This window comes from Zootoca vivipara, chromosome 15 (genome assembly GCF_963506605.1).
Source record: "Zootoca vivipara chromosome 15, rZooViv1.1, whole genome shotgun sequence".
Lineage (NCBI taxonomy): Eukaryota > Metazoa > Chordata > Lepidosauria > Squamata > Lacertidae > Zootoca > Zootoca vivipara.
Window position 1 is genome coordinate 15,574,742 of NC_083290.1, and position 20,660 is coordinate 15,595,401.

At 48.1% G+C, this 20,660-nt stretch overlaps 1 protein-coding gene across 1 annotated transcript in view; it reads left to right on the forward strand.

The window, feature by feature from the left end:
• The window catches only part of TSPOAP1 (TSPO associated protein 1), a 49,630-nt gene that overhangs the window by 12,789 nt on the left and 16,181 nt on the right, over positions 1 to 20,660 (forward strand). The window contains exons 5-24 of the mRNA XM_060268581.1: positions 796 to 1,062; positions 2,117 to 2,241; positions 2,754 to 2,853; positions 4,748 to 4,858; positions 5,127 to 5,210; positions 5,571 to 5,660; positions 5,965 to 6,087; positions 7,261 to 7,365; positions 7,610 to 7,660; positions 8,630 to 8,650; positions 9,742 to 9,934; positions 10,302 to 10,531; positions 10,779 to 10,888; positions 11,829 to 11,938; positions 12,501 to 12,742; positions 13,823 to 14,411; positions 15,551 to 15,702; positions 16,608 to 17,135; positions 18,938 to 19,219; positions 19,990 to 20,181. Of these exons, the coding sequence (XP_060124564.1) occupies positions 796 to 1,062; positions 2,117 to 2,241; positions 2,754 to 2,853; positions 4,748 to 4,858; positions 5,127 to 5,210; positions 5,571 to 5,660; positions 5,965 to 6,087; positions 7,261 to 7,365; positions 7,610 to 7,660; positions 8,630 to 8,650; positions 9,742 to 9,934; positions 10,302 to 10,531; positions 10,779 to 10,888; positions 11,829 to 11,938; positions 12,501 to 12,742; positions 13,823 to 14,411; positions 15,551 to 15,702; positions 16,608 to 17,135; positions 18,938 to 19,219; positions 19,990 to 20,181 (3,705 nt within the window). The remainder of the gene's footprint in view (positions 1 to 795; positions 1,063 to 2,116; positions 2,242 to 2,753; positions 2,854 to 4,747; positions 4,859 to 5,126; positions 5,211 to 5,570; positions 5,661 to 5,964; positions 6,088 to 7,260; positions 7,366 to 7,609; positions 7,661 to 8,629; positions 8,651 to 9,741; positions 9,935 to 10,301; positions 10,532 to 10,778; positions 10,889 to 11,828; positions 11,939 to 12,500; positions 12,743 to 13,822; positions 14,412 to 15,550; positions 15,703 to 16,607; positions 17,136 to 18,937; positions 19,220 to 19,989; positions 20,182 to 20,660) is intronic.

A 20,660-nucleotide genomic window follows, 5' to 3' on the forward strand; every position in this document is an offset into this window, starting at 1 on the left:
ACTGATAAAATACTTCTTCATGCAGTGTGTGGTTAAACTATGGAACTGCCTCTCACAGGAGCCAGGGATGGCCAACGACCTAGACACCTTTGAAAGAGGATTAGACACATTCATGGAGGAGAGAGTTTTCGATGGCTATTAGCTCCAATATTGATGCTCTGCCTCCACCAATTACCAATTTCTGGAAACCACAGGATGGGAGAGTTGCTCTTGTGTTTGGATCCTGCTTGCTAGCTCCCCACAATGGGTATCTGGTTGGTCACTGTGAGAACAGGATGCCGAATTAGATGGGCCATTGGCCTGATGTAGCAATCTCTTATTATCTATCTATCTATCTATAAATGTAAACCGCCATGTTTGCGTGTCTCCACTTTTTACCGAACCCGCTTGACCGATTGCGTTGAAATTTTGACACATCACATGCGAATACACAAAGGATCTTATACAGTTTGCTTAGACAGATGTCACACCTGAGGCAGGTAAAAACCAATTTTAAGGAACTCAACACATCGCCATCTACTGGCCACGACTATAATACATGACTCAGACAGCTCCTTTTCCATGGGTGGGGGCCAAGGTATGGAGATACAGGGCGGAGGGGGCCAACACTCCCTGGGGACAACAGAGGGAGGGGTATTCAACCGTCCTCCACAGGGGTACGGGGTGGGCCACAGCAATGCATGGCCGGGTCCTGCTAGTATTCTCACATTCATTGAGGAACTGATTAAACAGCTGAGATTTCTTCAAATCTGGAAGCAACCCTTAAGGTGATGGTGATTATTTGTGTCTTCCTAGGAAGCTTCTTCTCCTTGCCTCCCCCTCCTGGACTTCCGCCACCTGCTCCAAGAGTCGCAGAAGGAGGTGCTGCGTCTACAGAGGCAGATCGCCCTGAAGAATTTCAAGGCATCCCTGGGCTCTCACAGCCAGGGGTCAGGGGACACTTCCTTGGCATCAGTAATGGGCATGGGGTCCCCTGCACCAGCCCTGCCAAACGGCTTTTCTCCTTCAAGGGTTTCACGGCAGAGAAATGTGCTGTCCTCTGCAGTGGAGGCAGTGAAAAAGGTAAACTGCTTAGACTTGCACTTCAAAGCTTTGTGCTTTTTGTTAAGTCCTGCTCATTACCAGCATATTAGATGAAAGTGCATGTACCTTCTGCTTTGCTTTGTAAATAAGACATTGGGCCAGGTTTCTTGCAGGGGGACATACATCAAGCACGTACATCAAGCATGCAATGAACGCTGGACGATTAATTAATTAAATTTGTATACCGCCCTATACCCGCAGGTCTCAGGCAGTTCACAAGATAAAATCATAATGTAAAAACATATAATACGTAATAAAAACAAAACAAAAACAACCCAATAATTTCTCCCCCGCCCCAATCCCCAACACATTTTAAAAGGGCGTTGGGTGTCAGTCAGCCAAAAGCCTGGTTAAAGAGGAATGTTTTTGCCTGGCGCCTAAAGGTGTATAATGAAGGTGCAGCTGAACCCCTCTGAGTTTTTATGTAGTTGTGGCTTCCACCCTGAACTGCTAGATTCAGTGGGTGCTATTCAACTAAGTTGCACTCAGAGTAGATGCATTGAAATTAATGAACGTGACCAGGTTAGGCCCATTAATTTCAGCAGGTCTACTCTGAGTAAAACCGAGTTGAAGGCTGCCCAGTATGAAAACAAAAGGTACCCTCATCAGGTCTCTGTCTTGCATAAATCTAAACATGGTGATCATTATCACAACAAGAGCAGGAATTTATTGTTCTTATTACAATTAATTTATTAAGCCACCGCCTCAAGGCAATTTACACACGAAACCATGAAAAACAGTTAGATTTCACCATTGCTTTACCCTAAGGTAGAGTCTAAAGATGCTATCGGTGGTTGCTCGGTGTGCCTGGGAACTCTGAGACACGTGAAGCCGCTTGAAGAACGTGCGAATGCTAACAAGGGAGGGAGGTTTCATTGTGGGGTGGAGAAAGGGCTGCCAACCTCTCCTACTAGCTCCTCTCATGCCCTCGCACGACCCTTTCCAACCCCAGCCCGGACCCTGCAGGGCCGGGATGTCCCACTGCCGGCGGAGGGGTGGAAGTAAACGCGGATGCTCACCCTCCCGCTTGCAGCCTCCCGAGAGCGGCTCCTCCTCCCCCTCCCTTGGCGGCGAAGTGGTTCAGCCCAGCCGACCAATCCGCCTGCGGAGGCCGACCCAACGAGGAGCTCTCCGTGGTGCTGAAATTGGGAGCAGCAGGTAGGAGCCCGGCGCTGTCCGGCGGGCCAGGCCGCAGCGCCCGCTTAGCCGAGCAGGGAGGGGAGATGGGGCTGGAAAAGGACCCCGGAGGGAGGAGGGTGGCTGCTGCCGGCCCTCCTGGCCTTGCGGGCCGGCTCCTTCGGGATTCTGCCTGACTTTCAGTGCCGTGGGACGTCATCATGGAGTCCTCTGAGCGTTTGCAGAGTGCTTCCCGCAGCCACCGGGAGGAGGCGGGAGTCAGAGAGGGGCGGTTTCCAGGCGTTCGATGGGTGGGGTGGGTGGAAGAAACTTTTAATAGCGCTATGGTGTTTTTATTGATATTTTTAACTGTGTTTTGTATTGAGGACGTGGTCTGGTGGAGAAGGTAGGGCATAGCAACAGCAGCAAAACAGCAGCAGCAGCAACAAGGAAACGTACTGCAACTCCAATTTTGCCTCTGGGTTACCCTCTCCCCTGCAGCTACCAAGGGCTTTGCTCGCCTTTGACTTGCTTCTCCATCAGGTCCCTGGCAGAATCGGGGCCTTTGCTGCTGCCCCTAGCCCAGATCAGAGCTTTAGATTAGAGAAGCGGCAGGGCAACCCCATTTTTTTCATGCAGAAGGGCCTGCAGCAGGTTCAGTCCTAGCACTGCCCATTTATTTTATTTATTTAGCAGAATTTATATACATCTTGATTGTAGCAGTTACATCCAACGCTACTATGCTATTATTTGAAAGATAATAAAATTCAGCAGAACACTAGAAAGAGATTAAAACACACACCAGCATTCTACATATCTGGATAGACTTGCCTGAACAAAAAGTGTTTTTCCCTTCCCTCTGAATCCCTTTTCTTTTTGTATTGTATCTTTTAGATTGTACTATTGGCATTTGTAAGCTGCTCTAAGAGCCTTTTTATGAATACATAACCACATAGCTCAATTCCTTAGCCACTACACTATGCCAGTGCATAAGAGAGACTTAGCTTTATCCCTGAAAGATAAAAGTGCTCTGTTCTTGTTGTTGTTGTCTGTCAGAGTAGGACATGGGAGACCGGGGTTTAAATCCCCACTCAGCCATGTCTTGGGGCCCGTCTCTCTCTGTCTCTGTCTGTCTGTCACTCTCTCTCTCACACACACAAACAACTTAATCTACCTCGCAGGGTTGATGTGGAGATCAAAAGAGGAGGAAGAAAACTACGCAAGCCTCCTTGAGCTCCTTGGAGAAAAGGGTGGGGTAGAAATGTAATAAAATAAATAAATAAATTCACCTTCCACACATTACCCTGGGCGATGTACAGAAGATAATAAAAACAGTTAGAAAAACAGAAGAAGATGAGTTTTAAACCCATGACAGAGACTTATTCAGTCAGCTGGGAAAGCTTGCATGGAGTTATAGCCTTTGAAGCTCCACTCAGGGTAGACCCCTTCAAATATTTATTTATTTATTTGCAGGAATAAATCATACCACTCATTAAATAGAATACCATTAAATAGAACACCTGAGAGTGTTATACAATCCAGAAATAAACGAACCTGAGTTAGTCATGTCCATTAGTTCAATTGGTCTACACTAAGCATGGCTATAACATTAGATACAGCCCTATTTTGGGGTGGGGGTGTTAGGTACCACTTTCAAAGATATCCCTGATACCCACCCACCTAACCTCAGAGGGGTGTGGACACTGAGAGCAGCTCTTGTACAACCTATCTGTTCCAGGATCCTGCTCTCAGTGCCCACACAGACTACCTAAAAGATGGTACCCCAGGGGAGCCCAGGGGAGCACCTTTATATAATCATTACCTTTATATCCCACCTTTCCTCCAAAGAGCTCAAGGTGGCATACATTGTTCTCCCACCTCCATTTTATCCCCATGACAGCCCTGCGAGGTAGGTTAGGCCGAGAGTTTGTGACTGGCCCCTGGGCTGCTGTCAGGGCAAACTGGATTTTAATTTCTGGTTCTGAATGTGTTTTGATGCCTTTGCTTTTAGCAAGTTTGTTTTTATTGCTTCATATTTTATAATGATGCTTTTAAATGTTGGAAGCTGACTTGAACCCCACTTGGGAGAAAGGTGGACTATGAATACAGTGGTGCCTCGACTTATGAATTTAATCTGTTCCGAAAGCACCTTCGTAGGTCGAAAAATTCGTAAGTCGAAAAGCGCCATTGGAAACGTGATTTCCCATAGGAATGCATTGGAAATGGAAAAATACGTAAGTCGAAGCAACTCCATCTAAAAATTGGTAAGTTGAAAAAACCCTATCTAAAACCGCCACGGTTTCCATTCGGATGTCGAGAAATTCGTAAGCGTGCGGCCATTTGCCCCATTCATAAGTCGAAAAATTCAGTTGTCGAAAAATTCGTAAGTTGAGGTACCACTGTACATTAAATAACAACCACCACCACCACCAGGTTCTTAGCTATGTAGAGCTTTATATGTTAAGGGGAGCCCTTTGGCTGCAGAATGGGTGGTTGCCCGTGGCCACACTTCCCCCTTGAGCCTGGCTGAGATTTCTCTCCTTTGCAGAGGGGCCCCAGAGCCCATCCTCTGGCACAAGTGAATGATGGGTATGAAACCCTTCCTGTGAAGAAGGGGGTCGCAACCGCTCCCGAGACCAAACGGCAGATCCAGCAATTGGTGGGTTCCCCTTGCTGTTACTTTGAATCTAGCTTCTAAGCAGTCGGCAAAGTACTGTATAAGAATCCCACTACTGCCACAAGAATGGTAAAAATCAGTTGGGGGGGAGTTTCTGGGAATGGGGGACAGTCAATGGGCAACATCTTTTGGGTTTCAAATCTCCTTGGAACTATGATGCCCTGGCATGGAATGTGTGGGGTGGTGATGATCAATCTGGCCTAGCGCGTTTCTCCACCTCACCTCCTTTCCTCCCCCCTTTTTTCGGTAGGAGTCTGAGCTCAGAAGAAAGCGGAAACAATGTGAAAACCTTGAACATGAAGTGAGGAAGAAGCACAAGAGATGTGCAGAGCTCGTGAGTAACATCCTGCCCCCAGAAGCACTGTCAGAGGTGCACCTCCGCCTCCATGCTAACCTCCGAGGCCAAATTCTGAGAGGCAGATCAGCCGAGAGCATACAAAGTGTTATGGATGATGGGAATCGTAGTCCAGTAGCATTCTGAGAGTTGTGGATGATGGGAGTTGTAGTACAGCAACACACAGAGGGCCACAGATTTCCTATTCCTGCAATTAAAGAATGGATTGTGTGATGCCTGCTCCTGTCCGAACCCCTTGGTCACCTCTACATGTTCCTACAGATTCCTGGTTTCTCTGTCAAAGGAGGCAAATCTCCTTTTATTCCCCAGAAAAATCTGCCTTTTTTTGTCCCTGTGCAGGAAATCCAACTGCAGGAGGTGCAAAGCAATAATGTCCGGCTGTGTGAGGAGAACACTCTGCTTCATGGGCAATTGGAGTGGACAGAAAAGGTAAGTAGGGATCTCTCGCCCCACCAATGCCTGATAACCATTGAGGGAGTGCAAGTGAGCTCGTGGGCAGCAACTGCCCCCAACCCGAAATGGGGAACTTTCAGTGCAACTGAAATGGAAATCGATCCACAGGAAGTTCAGGGCAGACAGAAGAAAATAATTTTTCAGGCAGGGGCTTCAAGTTGGGACAGCAGAATAGAACTGTAGAGTTGGAAGAGACATCAAGGACCATCTAGTCTGACCTCATGCAATGCAGGATGCATGTGCTTTGCCACTGAGCAACCTTCCTTCTCTCCCTGGGCAGGTTGAATCTGAAAATGCTGACTTGAAGTTGCAGGTGGCTGTGGTGACCGAGGAACGGGATTCTGCTCTCCAGAAAACCCAGGAGCTCCAGAACAGGCTGGAGAGTCTCGGGCAGGCGCTGAAGGTTGGTCAGAGCCAGGGTTGTGATTGAAAAGAGGCATCTTTTTGAGCAGCTCCCTGCCCTGAGCATCCTTGTTAGGAAGCTGGGATAACAGAGGAGGCAGATTTGGGAAATGGGTTCCTGGTTCCCAGTTCAAAAATTGGTAGGGTGTGCATGTGTGTAGATGCCATCTCCTTATTCTGGCTGGCTGTGTTGTTGAAAAAGGGAGCTGGAATCAGGAATGGGGAAGTGGCTTCTGTTTCAGGGGTTTGTAGCAGGGAAGTGGAATACCCTTTTATGAACAGTCTGAGCAAATAATAATAATAATAATAATAATAATAATAATAATAATAATAATTTATTATTTGTACCCCGCCCTTCCGGCTGGGTTTCCCCAGCCACTCTGGGCAGCTTCCAACAAAGATTAAAATACATTAAAATGTCACACATTAAAAACTTCCCTTCAGATGTTTTCTAAATGTCAGGTAGTTGTTTATCTCTTTAGCATCTGATGGGAGGGCATTCCACAGGCCAGGCGCCACTACCGAGAAGGCCAGACATCAAAGAAATAGAAGTCAGCATAGAGATAAAGGTACAGGAAAGTCTGCACAGCTGGAGGTCTCTTCCTCCCTGTCTTAATCCCATGCAGACCTTCTAAGCCAGGGGTGGTCAACTTCCAAGAGACTGCAATCTACTCACAGTTAAAAACTGGGAGTGATCTACCCCCTTTTTGGGGGTTCAGGTCAAAGTTGTTGAGCTTTTCATAGGGAGGAAAGCCCAGTTTTTTAGGGGTGCAGGGCAAAGATGTTAAGCTTTTTTAGGGGAGCCAGTTTTTTAGCTTCTTTGGGGGGGACCCACTGATCTACCAGTGATCTACCACAAACACCCAGTGATCTACTGGTAGATCACGGTCTATCTGTTGGACATGCCTGTTCTAAGCAAACAGAAACTGCACTGTAAGTGAAACCACAAGGTGGTTTTTTTAAAAAATAAAATAAAAAATATACTCTTTCCCCTCCATGGGCCAAAAGATGTTTTCCTTTTGTCTGGATGGCATGGGCTGCCTCTCAGTTGTCAGAAGCTGCTATACCCCCTTCTTGAGAAGAGGGTCCCCATAGCTTGGAAGGAAAACCCTGAGGTGCTTGGAGGGGGTCATCATCACTCAGCTCTGTGCTCATGCACTTCTGGTTTCCCCAGCACATGAGAGATGTTGCGGAACGAAGGCAGCAGCTGGAACAGGAGCATGAGAGGGCCCTGCAGGCCTTGCAGAAGAAACAGGAGGAAGTCAGGCAACTGCAGCAGGTGAGAGATCCACCAATGAGGCCACTTGCACCCTTCCCTTCTCGGTTAGTGCACCCTTGAGAGAGCTCTTCCATTTGCTAGTAACCTCCTGATTAAAGCAGGGGTGGCTAAACTATGGTCTTCTACTTCCATAATTCCCTGGTGGCTGGTCGTGCTGGCTGACAGGTGTGTTAGGCACCCAAGACCTCAAGAAATAGGATTGGTGACCCCTTAACCTCTCTTTTTTTCCTCCTCTTGCCTTCAGGCCCAGGCTGAAGCAAGGAAGGAGCACGAAGGAGCCGTCCAGCTCTTGGAGGTAAAGCGGGGAGAAAATCAAGGAATGCCAGACAGAGCGAAGGCATGCGTTTCAAGCACAGGTCTTGCCCTCTAAAAGAACCCTGAGAACTGTAGTTTGAGAAGGGTGCTGGGAATTGAACCTTTGTCGGATGATAAGCCACGGTTCTCAGGATTCTTCAGGGGGAACCCATGGGCTAGGTGTCAGCAGCCAGGAAAACAGTCAATTGTGTGGTTTTGTTTATTAAAGGGATTTTTCAGCAGAGCTGATGTGTTGCAGGATTCCATAGAACCATGGAATTGTAGGGTTGGAAGGAATTGTAGAGTTGCCTTGGAAAAGCAGTTCCTGGGAAACACCAGTAAGGGAGAGTTTCTGTTGAACTTGGGTCCTGCTTCTGGGCTTCCTATTGGGGCATCTGGTTCGCCAATGTGAGGACATGCATGTTCTGGAGAAAGTGGAGGAGAAAGGTTCCCCCCCCATCTCATAACAGTAGGACAGTGGGCATACAATGAAGGAGGCAGTGATGCCCACCAACTTGGAGGGCTTTAAAAGAGGATCAGACAACTTTATGGAGGAAGGGAAGGCGATTGATGTCTACTAGCCACTATGCTCTTCCTCTCCAGTTGGAGGCAGCAACGCTCCTGAATACCAGTTGCTGGAAACCACAGGAGGGGAGAGGGCTCTTGTGCTCGGGTCCTGTTTGCAGGTTTACCACAGGCATCTGGTCAGTCACTGTGAGAACAGGATGCTGGGTTAGATGGGCCCCCTGTGGCCTGATCCAGCAAGTTCTTATTAAGTTCTTAACAGGATGCTGGCCTAGATGGGCCTTTGGCCTGATCCAGCTGCAGGACCCTTACGTTCATCCTCACACCTGTTTCCTAGCCATTTCTCTGAAATCTAGATTCCGCATCAGGATTATTGTTTCAGGAAGATGCCAGGGTGCGGGTTAACCACAATTTCTCTGCTCATTTCCTCCTTCTTTCCTGACAGAATTCCTTGGATTGCATGCAGGTACTGCTGATCTCACCGTGTTTAGGAAAATGTCCTTCCCAACCAAACCTGGACTGCTTCCCAGAAGGAGTTTGGAATGGAGAAATACCAGATTTCAACCAATTTTGGACCAGGGTGGGGAGAGAGCCAGAGAAGAACAAAAGGGAATTCAGGGTTTATTGGGCTCTCCATTCCAAATGAGCAGCTGTGCTCATCCTGCAAAACAAGAGCAAGCTTTCAGGCCCCAAAAGGCTGTTCCTCAAGTTAAACAGCCAGAGGTTATATAGTTACAGAATTGTAGAAATTGTAGAGACTCATCTGGCCCAACCCCCTGCAATGCAAGAACCACTGCTAAATATACACACAAGCCCTTGGTGACACAGCAATAAATGCAGGTGTTGGGGAGAGAGAATAAATTTTTTCCTTCTAGGGAGATTGGCTGGTCGTTTTGGAGCTTCCCCCCTGCAATTATGACGACATGCAAATTGGATCACCTACATAAGTGCCCTACATTGCTCGCTGATGCAATCTTCCTTTGGCCAGGCACCTCTTACTGGGAATGTCTTGCTTGCTCTTGATCTTTGTGGCACAAAGGGATAGCAGTGTCATGCATTTGCTGTGCTGGCAAATAGAAGTGTGCTGTGGATGTTGTTATGTGTGCAAGGATCTGGGCGTGTGATGACACCCGTCCGCTTTCCCCTCTGGTGGCTTGTTTGGTTGTAGCTGCACTAGTTCTAACAGAGCCATCCCTACCCTTAGGCAGGTCGAAGCAGCTGCCACAGGCTGGAGATGCTGAGGTTGGGGGGCAGTCAGGTGCTGGAGGGCAGACATCATGCCTAAATGGCTGCTCTCACTCAACAGCCTTGTTTTGCTGTTGGGGGGGGGGAATGATGTCTCAGTGGGGCATCCAGCTTGAGAGGCAGTCTACCAGATTCCGCAGGAGTCACCTTGGACTGATCCATCAAGTTCCTTCTGACATTCTTCTAGAATCAAAGGGTCATAGAATTGTAGAGTTGGAAGGTGCCCATTAGATCATTTGTCCATTGCAGGAGTCACATCCAAATTACCCATCTTCCTTAACTTTTCCCCACCCCACCCCCCACCCCACGCAGGCCCGCGTGAGAGAGCTGGAGGATCAGTGCCATAGCCACACGGAACAGTTCAACTTCCTCTCTCAAGAGCTCAAGCAGTTTCGCCTCCAAACTGAGAAAATCGGTCTTCCGCCCTCCTCCCAGGTGACATCCGAGGTCACCTTCACCACTTGCCAGACTTCTCTGCAGCTCCTGGAGGGACTCAAGGAGAAAGGTGACTATGGAGGGGGAGGAAGCCCGCTCTTTGCTTTCATTTGTGCCATTAGAAGAATCCAGATGCCATGGCGTTCCCAGATTCAGTAACTGTAGAGTATGATTTGCTTCTTTTTTGGTGGTGGCAGAGAAAACAGTACCAAACAATGCAATATAACAATCCAATTATAAAAACACAGTAATTAAAACAGGGACCTGGGGGTAAACCTGGGTCAAACCTGTTGCCCGAGGTGGGCCTTGAAGGTAAGCAGTGTACCTTTCTTGGCTGTCATTCAAGCTCCCCAGTTCCAGAGTGTTCCACTGTCCCTGCACCCACCACTTTGCTTGGCGTCTCTGCCTGGCGTAATGTACATACTGTTCGGTTTCAGATCCAGAAATTGCCACCATCTCTCCCCGGTGCAGCCAGAAAGCTCAAGATGGAGGGCTGGAAGGATCTCCTCGCCTTGCCGACCCTGTGGTGCCCACTGTGGTCAGAAGCCCAGATGCAAATACCCCTCCGCTTGCCTCGAAGAAAATGGTCAGGAAACTGGAGTCCCAGTCCAGCTCCTCTAGATCCGAGTCCATGCAGAACAGCCCCAAATCCTGCCCAACCCCTGAGGTTAGTCCTGGGCCAGGCTGCTTCTTCTTTTCTTTTTTTTAAGCAGACACCCAAGAGTACAGCGAAGGCGTCTGCCTGATGTCAATAGGCAGGGAGTTCCAAGGTGTAGGTCCTTATGTGGCACCCATAACAGGGCTTCAAACGGAGACCAAAATTGGTGACTGGGTTCAGATGGACTAGATCCTTTGCTCTGTCCTTCACACAGCGGGGGTGTCCTTATTTCACTGTCTTCTGTTGTTTTCGTTAGGTGGACACAGCCAGTGAAATGGAAGAGCTGGAAATCGACATGATCTCATTAATCCCAGAACCAGAGAACCAGGGTCCAGTGAAGCTCCGAGTCTTCTTAGCTCGTTACAGGTAGGGTCTCTGTGTTGGTGGGATCTGAATTCACTTCTCTCACATTCTTAAGGTCACTGAGGTCTGCCACAACTTAAGGCAGGGTGGAGCTATTCCAAACAGCTGTGTGGCTTTTGCCTCATAAGAAAACAACATGCCTTCCAACACACCAAAGGCAAAAACTATGATGCCATCTTCTGAGACCCCTTCTTCCCCATTTTTTCTTGCATCTCATGCAGTTTCACACTGTGATTCTCCCCCCCCCCAAAAAATAAGCACTTTGTTGTGGCATGGAGGCCAAAAACACGTGCTTTGGGGTGCCACATGAGATCATGGCTCAGGGAGAAGTGTTTTGGGGTGTTTTTTTTTTAGGGGGGGAGATCATGGCGTGAAATTGCATGAGATCACAGTGCCCAAAATGACTGCTGTCCTTTTGGGAGAAAAAAGGGGATGTCCCCTTTTGGGGGGGGGACACTTGTGGTGTATGACATAAGACCAGCCCTGCTGGACCAGACCAATGGCTCATTTAGTCCAGCATCCTGTTCTCACAGTGGCCAACCAGATGCATTTAACAGGAACATAAGAAATGGATGAAGCCAATGGCCCATCATGCTCCCACAGTGGTACAAGCACGACAGCAACTCTTCCCACTTGCGGCTCCCAGTAACTAGCACTCAGAGTCATAATATATGTGTTTCATAGCTATTGGTAACCTCAAGGCTTGATTCCTGCTATGCAGTCTGTGTGGGGCTGCCTTTGGGGCCTGGTCTGGATAGATGCTGCAAAATGCTGTGGCTAGACTGTTAATAGGGACAGACTATAGTACAGCAATGAGACTTTAGAGCTTGTCCTGGCTGCCTATATATCCAGTGTCTTGTTAATTTTGAAACAGCACTGCCAGCTCCCGAGCATCACTCTTGACTTTTCCGTGTAAAAACAATTCCTGTTGTTCCCATTTCAGCTACAATCCATTTGCCGGTCCCAACGAGAACCCCGAAGCAGAACTCCCGCTGACGGCCGGTGAGTACATTTACGTCTACGGAGAAATGGACGAAGATGGCTTCTTTGAAGGTACGACATCATCATCTTATGAAGATTACTAGTAACGTTCTTGCTTATTGAAATAATTTTTGGTGGGGAGTCCAAGAATTCTGGGGAGCAAGCAGTGCCAACCCAAAGAACAGAAGATTATCACATCATTAACACCACCAACATCCTCATTGCCATAGTTAAAACCATGCTGTTCGGCACATTGCTAATTACTGCGGTGTTTTCTTTTTTCAAACATGTAGAAGTATTTGTTAAACCTCAACAATATTTTGCTGTGCTCGCGTTCCATTTCTGCTCTGATGCTGCACAATACAATTTCCTGTTCTTTTTTCTGGTATCTTCTCTCCCTCTCTCCTTTCTTTCTCATTTTCCCTTCTGTACATTTTTTCTTACGGTTTTAAAACTTCAGTAATTATTATAGGGGACACACACACACACTGTGCTGGAGGTGCCTTACAGCATCAAGAGATTTACAGAGTGTCAAAAATATAACGATGGCAGTCATATATAAAAATGCATCGAAGCACACACAACAAAATTTAGCATCATTTCTATCCTGTCCCCTCTTGACCTTCACTTCCAGGGGAGCTGATGGATGGGCGGAGAGGCCTGGTCCCCTCCAACTTCGTAGAGCGAGTTTCGGATGAGGACCTTGTGACGTTCCTGCCTCAGGAGCTCCACGATCTCTCCCGGAGCTCCCCTCTGGAAAGGAGCTCCCTCAGCACCACCCTCAGCAGTGCGGAAAGGAGCGACTGCTCCACTGAGGAGCTCAGCGCCAGCACAGCACCCTCCAGGCTGGAAGAGGACGAGGGAGCCATACCCACGGTAGTGCCTCCCCCCCCCCAAAAAAACCATTAAATTGAATTTTTTGTTGCATACAGAAACGTGTAGGCCCCAATGAAACAGGCAAGCAAGAGGGGGAAAGAGAAATTAAAACTGTCAGGGGGACTCCCTACAGGGACCCTCCCCCAGCCATCCCGACCAGCACTTCGCCCAGTGACAGCGCTAGCAGTGGGTCAGGAGGAGGGAATGAGGAATGGAGCAGGGTGGAGAGAGGGCTCTCAGACGTGTCAGAGCCTAGGCACCGACCCAGCTGGCCAGAGGAGGAAGGGCAGCGCAGGATGGTGTCGGAGCCCCTGCAACGCTCCAGCCAAGGGACAGGAGAAGGAACGCAGCCCCTTCTGACACCCAGTTCCAGACGCAGGGGAAGGGGGCGGCGTTTTGGGGTTCCCAGACTATTATGCTGGCGTAAAGCAGACAAGCGCCATTGCCGGGTTCTGAATCAGACTAGGCAGCCATGTTTTCTGACATCTCCGCCCTGTAAATAATATGCACAATAAAGCTCTTAAAGACAGAGCGGACTGGAGCGTCTTTACTCGAGAGTAGCCGCAACAATCCCCTGACAAATGCAGTACAGGGAAATGAAATAAGTATACCAATAATCAGTATACCAATCATGTTTCACTGAGGTAGTATTTAAATTATTATTATAATCAGAGCTGTTTTTCTAGAAAAAATAGGTGTTGGAACTTCTCCCTTGTTCTCTTAGAATGGCAATGGTGCACAGCTGAGAGGTGCTGGAGCTGAGCTCCGGAAAAAAGCCCCGATTATAATATTTATTTATATCCTGTCTTTCTTCCCAGTTGGGGACTCAGGCAGCTTACACAGATAAAACAGAGCAAAAACATAGAAGAGGCAATAATTAAAATGTAATTAAACAGGAATAGAATTAAAATGATATCTGTGTGATATTTATATGTGGTAGAGGGGTCAGTATGGCTCTTTAAAGAGAAGAACGCCTAAGAAGGGTTCAGGAAGCAAGTTTTGTCGAGTGACGTTTGAGATCATAGAAAACATCCAGGGCCAAAATGGGTTAACCACCTTGCACTCCCACCACATGTGCAGGAACGAGCCTCGCTAGTAGTGCCTTACCCCAGGAAGGTGAACCTCATCAAGCAGTTTGGCAGCAGCCTCTTGGTGGGATGGGAGCCCCCCCTGCCGACCCCAGGCTCCTCGGAGATCCAGAGCTACAACCTCTACGTGGATTCAGAGCTGCGGCAAACCGTGAAGGCCGGATCGCAGACGAAGGCTGTCGTTGAGAGGCTGGACTTGAAATCGAGAACCTACCGCCTCTCTGTGCAAAGCGTCTCGGAGGCCGGGAGCTCTGACCGGCTGCGGTGCACTTTCCTTGCCGGGGGCGGGTTTGCCGTGGCCCCCACCCAGCTGAGGGTGCGGAGCATAGCGGCCACTTCAGCGCAAATTTCTTGGGTGCCGAGCAACAGCAATTTCCCACACACCGTGTACCTTAATGGGAAGGAGCACGAGGCCACCAAGGCGGGAGTGTACTGGTACACCTTCCGGAACTTGAACCCGAGCTCTTCCTACGTGGCCACGGTGGAAGTCCAGCCGCAGCAGCAGGTGCTCGGGGAACCGGCCCCGGAGAAACAGGATCAGCCGCTTTCCGCAGAGATCCAGTTCACAACGGCATCAGCAGGTGAGTTTCAGTGAAGCAAAAGCATCTTCATGTGGCGCAGTACAGTTAAAGTATGGAACTCCCTGCTGCAGGAGACAGTGATGGCTGCCAACTTGGATGGTTTTCAAAAAGGGTTAGACATATTCATGGAGAAGAAGGCTGTCAAAGACTTCTAGCTATGATGCCTATACTTTAGAATCCCCTGCCTATTAATTATCAGGCAGGTGCCTTTCCTGTACTTGCTTGCTAAAAACATTTTTGTTTAGGCAAGCCTGTCCCGGTATCTTGAATGCTGATTTGTTTTTAAATCTGTTTTTAGCTTACTGCTGATTTTAAATTATTATTAAATTATTAATTTCTTTACTTATTACAACATTGTTCATACTGCCTATCAACAAAGTCCTCTGGGACATTTTAAACAAAAAATTGTGAATCACTAGAATACAACGTTACAATCCCTTTAAATATATATATCATTGATGTTTTAAATTTTTGAAAGTTTTAAATCATTGTTAATGGTTTTCACGGATAATTTTATTGTTTTTCCTTTTTTGTAACTCGCTTTGAGGGTTTCAACAATCAAGCGGGATATAAATTTAACGAAATAAATAGGGGGGGATTAAATTAAAGAGTGAGAATAAAAGCTGTTGAATCTTAGCGTTCATTGGTTATCAGTTAAGAGTTCCTGAACTGCGGAGCTTTGTGACGAGGCTTGTCTTGTAAGTGTTGTCTATGTAACAAAGTAATGCCAAATCATATAAAAAGTGCCTAGACGTTTGAGTCCTTGTCGAAATCTCAAATTATGACGCATTTTCTCCGTTATAGCTATATTCTAGAGTGGGTGATACCAATTGTCCAGGATAAGATTCTGACTGAGCTGCTACAATCATGTGTAACTTTCCAGCGGCTATTTGCCTTGTTTTTATGATGTTAAGCCACAAAATAATAATAATAAAAAAATAACCAAGAGCAGAAAACTAGACATTACAAATGGCTTGGGGCTGCTGCTCCTAACATGTGCCCTCTTTGCCTTCTAAGCAGCACAGATTCCCCTGCGGTATCACCAGTGCAGTGAATTTTGTCACTTCTCCAGCAGCATGCACAGGGCAAGCTCAAGAGACTAAACAGAGTGCAATTCATTTGAAACTCATCCCTTGCAGGGTCTCCGGATGCTCCCCTGGATGTCCGAGTGGAGGCTGGTCCCAGCCCTGGGATTCTGGTGATCAGCTGGCTGCCTGTCACCATCGACGCAGAAGGATCATCCAACGGGGTGCGAGTCACCGGCTACGCCGTGTACGCAGATGGGCAAAAGGTACGTACCCGCTTTGTGTTGGACGCAGATGAAACGCCCTGGGCAGAAGCATTGTTTTGTTGATATTATCATTGTTAGCTTGGGTATCCAACTTTAGTCATACTCAAAGTAGACCTGTCGAAATCCACGAACTGTCACCCATTGTTAGCTCCCGAGGAAGGGTGGGATTTAAATTCAACAAGTCACGATCTAACTTTATATACAATTCATTTTTATTAAGTGCTAGTCTTGACCTATAAAGTTACTTCGTCTCCCTTTGTTGAATTTCTTTTGTGACAGCAGGGAGCAGGCCTTCCCTCAGATCTTCAACATCCATTATGGGCTGATACTATACCTAAATAAAATTGACCTTTAGCCAAAAAAATTATAAATTACTGTCTTCGGTTTTCCAGATTGCTGTTTCTACAGCTTACCTGTTTTTGTGTAATTCCAGGACTGAGTTCACTGTCAACTTTTGTTTTGTATGATGTGTTCTTCGTTGTGTGTTTCTGATGTGTCTGGGGGGGAATTCATTAAAAATAAACTAAAAAAGAAAATAAATGCTGTTTTTAATGCAAGTATGTGTTTATCATTTGTTTAAAACAGGCACCCCCAAACTCCGGCCCTCCAGATGTTTTGGACTACAATTCCCATCATCCCTGATCACTGGTCCTGTTAGCTAGGGATCATGGGAGTTGTAGGCCAAAACATCTGGAGGGCTGCAGTTTGGGGATGCCTGGTTTAAAACATTGTAAGTTACTTTGGGATGCCATGACAAAATAAGCATCTAATATAATTAATAATAATCATAACAATGGTTTTAAACCACCTTATATCATGGGTCACCACCAATAACAAATTTGGTGTTGGATTTGCTCCTCTTACTGCCGGTTCATGTCTGTCCCCCTGGTGACCCCTTTCTGTAGGTGATGGAAGTGACCTCTCCGACAGCTGGCAGCGTCCTGGCTGAGATTTCCCAGCTCCAGATCCTTCAGGTCTGCCAGGAAGTCTCCGTAAGAACTGTGTCCCTTTACGGCGAGTCAGTGGATTCGGTGCCGGCTCAGATCCCCTTGGCTCTGTTGGGAGACGCCGGCTGTTCCTCTCCTTTGGAGTTTGGCCGTCCTGCCGTGCAGCTTCCGGGCATGGAGGGGCAGAACGTCCTTGCCGCCCAGACCTCCCAGGTATGCGGGACGGAGGACACTCCTGCAGCCACTGCCTCCGATTCCTTTGCCAAATCCACCTCCCAACCTAGCACCAGCAGAAAGAAGTCTGGGAGCGCCTTGCTGGTGGAGACCTCCTCCCTTGGGTCCACCTCTCCCACCGGGGCTGCCTTGACACCTCCAGAAATGGGTCCTCTGCCGAGAGGCGAAGGCAATGCTTTTGTGCCAGTGACTGAGGACAATCCAGCCATGCTCAGGAAGGCTGCCCAGAAGGAATCTGAAGAGGGCGACCAGGTCAGTGTGCATTCTATGAGTGTTGGGGCCTTTCTTTTTGGGGAGGCTGGGGAAAGGAAGGAAGGCTTCAGAAGGGACTGTATCTAGGGCAACAGTGTGTAAGGGCAGCCTCCTTTTGTGGGGGGAACTTTTGGGGGCCGCATACCAGTGGTGGGCAGGACTCAAAGATACAACTGTGCAAGACAGAGGATGTGACTCTTACCTTAGTTTTTTCAGCCATGGAAAAGGCAGATGTTTCTACACTCCCTGCTCCCCTACCCATCCTCCTCCCAGGCAAGCAAGAGGCATTGCCCCGGTTCAAGGACACAGTTGGTTAGAGCATAGTGTTGATAATGCCAAGGCTGCAGGTTCGATCCCCATATGGGACAGCTGCAAACTGCAGAAGTTTGGGCTAGATCAGGCATCCCTAAACTCGGCCCTCCAGATGTTTTGGGACTACAGCTCCCACCATCCCTGGCCACTGGTCCTGTTAGCTAGGGATGATGGGAGTTGTAGTCCCAAAACATCTGGAGGGCCGAGTTTGGGGGTGCCTGGGCTAGAAGATCCTGAGGATCCCTTCCAACTCTACAATTCTATGCTTTTATGATTCCAGTCCGGCAAAAGTACTTGGGGAGGGTGTGGCCTCTGGGAGAGGGAGTGGCTTGAAGAGAGTCCCAAGGGCCAAATACAGATGCCTCAGGGGTCACATCTGACCCCCTGAGTTTCCCCATTTCCTGGCACAGTGACTTGTGTGCATCTGTGGGAAGAAGGTTGGAGTTTGGACAGGGAGGCGAACTGGGGTTGGATTCTCCTTCACCCATGAAGGTAGCCTTGGGCCAGTCATAGAATCATAGAATTGTAGAGTCCAAGAGGAACCTGAGGGTCATCTAGTCCACCCCCTGCCATGCAGGAATCTCAACTAAAGCATCCATGACAGTCATTCTTTCTTACTCTATAAGAACCTTGCAGGGTTGCTGTGAAGATTATGTGGGACCTTGAGCTTCATGGCGGAAGTGGGGTGCAGCATGATACATGACGCGTGAAAAGGAAGCACCTTCACGCAGCACAAAGTTGAACTATGGAACTCCCTCCCACAGGAGGCAATGATGGCCACCAACTTGGGTGGTGTTAAAAGAGGATTAGGCCAATTCATGGAGGTCAATAAGGCCACGATGGCTCGGCTCTGCCTCACAGGCAGAGGCTTCTGAATAACAGTTGCTGGAAGCCACAGGAGGGGAGAGGGCTCTTGTGTTCGAATCCTGATTGGGGGTTTCCCACTGGGGCATCTGGTTGGCCACTGGGAGAGCAAGATGCTGTTCCAGCTGGACCAGTGGCCTGATCCAGCAGCTGCTTCTTATCTACTTCTATATCCCTGACTCTTTTTTTAAAAAACGGCTCAGCCAAAATGCAGTGCAAGCTCATTTTAATTCTGTTTTTGTAAGTTCAGCCATTTGCATCCGCCCATCGGACGTGTTCCCTGGTGAAAAAACAAGGCAGTCAGGGGTGAGGAGGAGAAGGAGGAGGAGGAGGAAGGAAGGAATCAGCCTGGGATCTATTGGATCTGTAACCTTCCTGCTGCCATTGAGTGTCAGCCCCATTGCTGCACCGGCTCGGGGTAGATGCCTCAGTCTACCTAGCTAGCATGCTGACCCAGTGGCCCCTCTCTGTTAAGCCCTGCTGACAGCTGTTGGGTTTAGGATCAGGGCCCTGATTAGATCATAAGTGATAGCTATCCGTGTCAAAGGAAAGCCAAGCACACCGTTGCGAATGTTGCTCTTCTTGGTGTCTGATCTTTCTTGCTGCAACCATTTCCTTCCCAAAAGCCCCTGCTGGTGTCTAGAGCTCAGGAGGCAGCGAGCCGAGGGGAAGCCTGCTCTGCCGATCTGGGGGCGAAAGAGCCCCCACCCGAAAAGGGGGCAGAAAGCGATCAAAGTTGCCTGGGAATGAAGCTGTTGCCACCCAGCAGATCTTCCCTGCAATGCGAGGACAGGTCTGGCGACTCAGGGCAAAGCGAGAGGCGAGCCCCAGAATCTGCGGCTGGATCTTCCGGGAGACTGAAGATGCTGAAGGATGATTCCTTGCTGGCGCCCAGGGTCAGAAGAGAGGTCCGTCTCCTTTGTTCAAAGGGTTTTGAATGGATTTGGTTAACTTGGGGGCCAGTCAATTCCCACAAAGTGCTTTGGGACACAGTTGAGCTGAAATGAATCTGTGCTGTGAAAATCCATCTTTCGGTTACAAAAGTTCATATGCCAAATGTTCAGGTGTGTGTGTGTGTGTGTTTTGATGTTATTATCAGATGTCAACATACACACAGAGATTTTGTGTATGAACTTTTGGCACCGAATGATAGATTTTCACAGCACAGATGCATGCCAATGTTTGATGAATAGTCTTTGATAATTGACATGCAATGGTAGACAGCATTTGACTATGCTTGAAAGTTGACATTCAGCGGTAGCTCGCACTTGATTCTATCAGGTTGTTCACCAGCAGTTGTGTTAGTATTTTATTTCAGTTGGGAATTGGCATGCAATGGCAGTTTGTTTTTGTGCCGGACAGCTGACATGCAACAGTGGTTACCTTTCGATAGATGACACACAAATGGTATTTAGAATGGGACAACTAACATTTTATGAGATTTCATAACTGTTGCTTGCTAAAAAACAACAACCCAGAATGCTCAAGACTAAAGCATCCCAGTTTGCAAGGTTAAGATCAATGTAGATTAGAACCTGAAACGTGAATGTAGATTTGGAAACTGGGCAGGCTTCAAGTGTTCCGATATTCAGTTTGGCTCCTGGCTGAATTTTGTGGGGCTTAATTCTTCACTGACAGCAATATCTTTTTAAATTTCTAAATTTTCAAATTATCGCAGGGAGAGAAAAGGTCTGATGCAGGAAATCGTCCAGTGACTCTTCTGACTGACCACAGCCGCGGGTCGGACCTGTCTGATATCATGGAGGAAGAGGAGGAGGAGGAAGAAGAGGAAGCGAATCAGCAGTCTGGCAAGGCAGGAGAATCAAAATGGGCTCCAAGTGAATGCCCTGGCAGAGAAAATGGAGAGAAGGTATTCTGTTGGTTCCCTTAACCGCATGAGTGGGGAACCTTTGACTCTCCAGGTGTTGCTGATCTACAACTCACATTAACCCCTAGCAATCTTGGCCAATGGCCGGGGCTGATGGGATTTGTAGCCCAGCAACACCTGGTGGTCTACAGGTGCCCCACACCTGCTTGGAGAAGCTAGAGGTGTGGTCAGTCAATTGGGTTCACCCAGAATAGCATTTGTTAATAACAAAGTATATCACGATCTCCTTCTCCAAATGATGGGGTTCAAGGCAGCAGCCTCTGGGGTTCCTTGGTGGTCCTTGTCCCCATCTAGATGCTGACCATGCCTAGATCTGATTAGCTTCAGCAGACTGGTTCACCCCAAAACAGGAATGAAATGGGGTGCATTGATCACTTGGTTCAGGAGGTTCCCCCTTGTTTGGGAGAGTCCCTAGCCATGTCCCCCAGAGAGAGCCCCAAAATGGAAGCAGCTCTGTTGAT